At 40.6% G+C, this 3,822-nt stretch overlaps 1 protein-coding gene across 3 annotated transcripts in view; it reads right to left on the minus strand.

Moving 5' to 3' along the window:
- Nucleotides 1-3,822, minus strand: part of Pip5k1a (phosphatidylinositol-4-phosphate 5-kinase type 1 alpha) — a 60,427-nt gene that overhangs the window by 29,877 nt on the left and 26,728 nt on the right. For all 3 annotated transcript variants that reach the window (XM_023716438.1, XM_023716439.1, XM_023716437.1), the window contains one exon: nt 611-741. In XM_023716438.1, coding sequence (XP_023572206.1) covers nt 611-741 — 131 coding nt within the window. The remainder of the gene's footprint in view (nt 1-610; nt 742-3,822) is intronic.

Below are 3,822 nucleotides of genomic sequence, written 5' to 3' on the forward strand. Positions count from 1 at the left end.
AAACCTAAAAAGATACTAGAAATGACTCCAACTGTCCACTTCAGTAAGAATCACTACCCATAAATGAGCTAATGTTTGACAAGTGTCATTAAGGTAGGTTGAAAATAGGTCTGACTAAAAATTAAGAACACATGTTTTCAGTAGGCTATATTTTAAATAAAACAATTTATTATTCAGTTATAATTAGTCGTCTATTTTTCTACATAACTTGCGAATTTTTCAACATCAAATATTTTCATCATTTGCTTCTGTTCATGTTTTCTTGACCACTGTCTTCATTGTTCCTTCTACATTGCCATGCCATACCTGAGGCAATGAAGTATTTTTAATAACTGCTGAAGGACTTGTACATTCATTTGCAGCTATCTTATTACATGCAATATTCTTCAGTTATCTTCTATAAGTTCTTGAAAAATACTGTCCACGACTTTCATACATCTTCAAAATGCACAAACTTTGTTGTACCTCGGACAGCCTAGGGACCGACCCCAGGGCGCAGCCACCACCCTGAGGACATGACTGACGCGACCCGCTCTCCTCGCCGCTCCCGAGACTGCCGAAAACGATATTTTTAAGGATATTCTCCTAAACATTAATTTAACCTCCATACCTGGGAAAGAAGATACTCTCCACTACGTAGAAGTCTTGCATGAGGACATCCCGCTCTGGTTTGGTACTCAGACTCCCCACGGTATGAGTAATGCCTAACTGGATGGCACCTTTCAAAGCTGATGATGTTGTCTAAGGAAAAGAATAACGAGAGAAAGTTTCTAAGTCTGACAACAACAATGAAAGGCATGAGAGGAGTCAGAACAAACACTTGGAAACCAATGCCCTTCCAGCAGCTCACACTAAATTGAGACAATTCTCATGTTTCACACTGCAATTAGGCCTGGAAAAAATTGTGTAGGACAATGAAGATACAAAGTAATAAGATGGGACTGAGCTATCTTGGTTAGACAAAGCATTCTTGCCTATTGGTCTGACTACACAAGAGCCCCCACTTGTATTTGGAAGATGCACTGTGTTTCAGAGAACAATGTTAGGTCTCACTTGTAAGGTTCCTGCTAGCAGAGTACCTTCCAAATATTTAATTCATCTGATATAAAACATAACTAAACCAATATTCTCATTTAACTATTTGGTTACAGAAGTTTTATTCACTCCTCTAAAGAAGGTATGAAGAATAAAAACGCAAAAAGCTCTTAACTGAAGAAGAAAGTATAAAAGACAAATTTTTTTTTCTTGAAATAGGGTCTTGAGGGCTGGCCAGATAGCTCAGCGGACTAAAGTGCCTGCTTAGGCAGAGTGCAGCGGCTGGGTTTTGATTCCTGGGATGCCGTGCCCCATGCACTGAGATGGCAAATGAGACTGGGTCTGGTAGAACATGCCTATAATCCCAGCACTTGGGAGGCTGAAAACAGGAGGATCACTATGAGTCTGATCTGTGTAGCGAGACCCTGTAGACCCTGTACTAAATGCATTAAAAAAAAAAAAAAAGAAATAGGGTCTTAACTGTGTAGTCCAGAATGACCTCAAATTTGTAATCCCGCCCAAGTGCTAGGATTACAGGATATACTACCAACCCCAGCAACACAAATTATTATTTTTTTACAATTGCAATTTTCTTTTTTGGTGCTACTAAAAATCCAAACAGGCTGGGCAGAGTGGTGCACTTATAATTCTAGCACTTATGAAACTGATGTAGGAGGATTGCAGTGAATTCAAAGCCAGACTGAAGGGCCCACCAAAATAGCTCAGTGGATTAAAGTACTTGCAAGCAGGCACAGGATGGGGCCTGCCCCCAGGACGCACTGAGACTGCAACTGAGACTGGGCGTGGTGGTGCATTCCTGTAATCCCAACTCTTGAGAGGCTGTAAACCAGCAGATCACTACCCTGAACACCCTGTAGACCCTTCCCTAAAATAAAAAAAGAACAAAGCCAGACTGAACCACAAAATGAGTTCTAGGCCAGCTCGAACTAATAGCAAAACAGTATTTCAAAATGACAAAAAAAAAAAAAAACCCACAAGAATTTTAAATAAAAAAATGACAAAAGAAATAAAAAATTGAAGCAGTGGGCTTTAAAGTGAACTTATTTTATCTTACTTTTTATTTTGAGACAGGACTTACATCACCAAGTTGGACAACTGGGATTCAAACTTGCAATCCTACTGCCTAAACCTTCTGCAGCGCTGAGATTATAGCATATGTCATCACACTGGGCTCAACTCAAATTATTTCTGAGAAAAGTATTTAAGAATTAGAATTAATGGGGGTCAGGGGCTAGGGAGATGACTCAGTAAGTTAAGTGCTTCCCTGGCAAGCAAAAGGGCCCGAGTTCAATCCCTGGTTCTGCCAAAAAAAAAAAAAAAGAATTAATGGGGGTCAAGGAGATAGCTTGGTGGCATAAGTGCCTGCCCAGCAAGTGCAAGATCCTTAGTTTGACACCAGGTATCAAAAAATAATAATAATAATAAATAAGTAGTTGTATTAGAACTATTGGGCCAGCAAGATAGCTCATGCTATCTTGCCTGCTTAGGCAAGCACAAGGACTAGGGTTTGATCCCTGGCACCATGTGTCACACTGGCCTCATCCCTAGGCACACTGAGCCCGCCATTGAGACCGTGCATGGTGGTGCACAACTGTAATCCCAGTACACGGGAGACTGAACACAGGAGGATCACTACATGTCCAGACTGCATGAGACCCTGTACCAAATACATTAAAAAAAAATTTTTTTTGAATTATTGAACTGGGTGGGATGGTGTACACCTGTAATCCCAACACAAGGGCAGCTGAGATAGGAGGATCACTATGAGTCCAAACTGCATGGTGAGACCCTGTATTAAATAACTAAGGGGCCGGGGAGATGGCTCAGTAGAATAAGCGCTCGCCTGGCAAGCGCAAGGGCATGAGTTCAATCCCCGGTTTCACCAAAAAATAAATACATAAATACATAAGCAGGAGTGGTAGTACCTATAATCCCAGCACATGTATTTTCAAATTTAATTAAAATGAAATATAACTTCACTTTCTCAATCTTAACAGCTATAGCTGAAATATGGCTAAACACTAGATAACAGACATATAGTACTTTTCTCAATCATTACAATAAATTTTATTGGCTAACTTTCCTCTAAATTATTTCCTTCATCCCTGCACACACCAGACATTACTCATATTCCACTTAGTACTCAGTGGGCACTAAATTATAGCTAATGTTTTAAGGTTTTGCCTAGAAACCCATTTTTTTAATCCCAAAATTCAGCCCATAAAAGAGATCAACAGAGCCAAGCATAGTGGCTCATGCCTGTAATTCTAGCACTCACGAGGCAGAGGCATGAGAATTGCAAATTTGAAGGCAGTCTAGGCTACAGAGCAAATTTAAGGCTGGCCACCCTGTCTGAACTACACAGTGAAACACCCTCTCCAAAAAGTCATTAAAAAGAAGAGCCCAGTAAGTGTCAGTTGAATGGAACTTAAATCCCATTCCAAAGACAGGCAAGTATCTGACTGAGAATATGAGTCAGTTCACTTTTGCTACTTCGCACAACAAAATAAAGGCAAAAAACAGATAAATAGGCCAGAATTAAGAATTCAAGATAATTTTTAAACATTATCCTTTGGGAAGCCTAAGCCTCTCCAAATAAGTCCGGAACTGAAAGACTGGAGAAGGGTGTCTAAAGATGATAACAACAATGATAGGGGGCCTGGCCGTAGCTCAGGCCTTTAAGTGGCTGCTTCCACAAAGCTGTCAGCCTCAGGTTGCTGGAGTTCGAACCTCACACCTCTCCCGCTGGCCAAAAGTGCCCTGAAG

The sequence above is a fragment of the Octodon degus genome, unplaced genomic scaffold (assembly GCF_000260255.1).
Source record: "Octodon degus isolate 3935 unplaced genomic scaffold, OctDeg1.0 scaffold00048, whole genome shotgun sequence".
NCBI classification, from domain to species: domain Eukaryota; kingdom Metazoa; phylum Chordata; class Mammalia; order Rodentia; family Octodontidae; genus Octodon; species Octodon degus.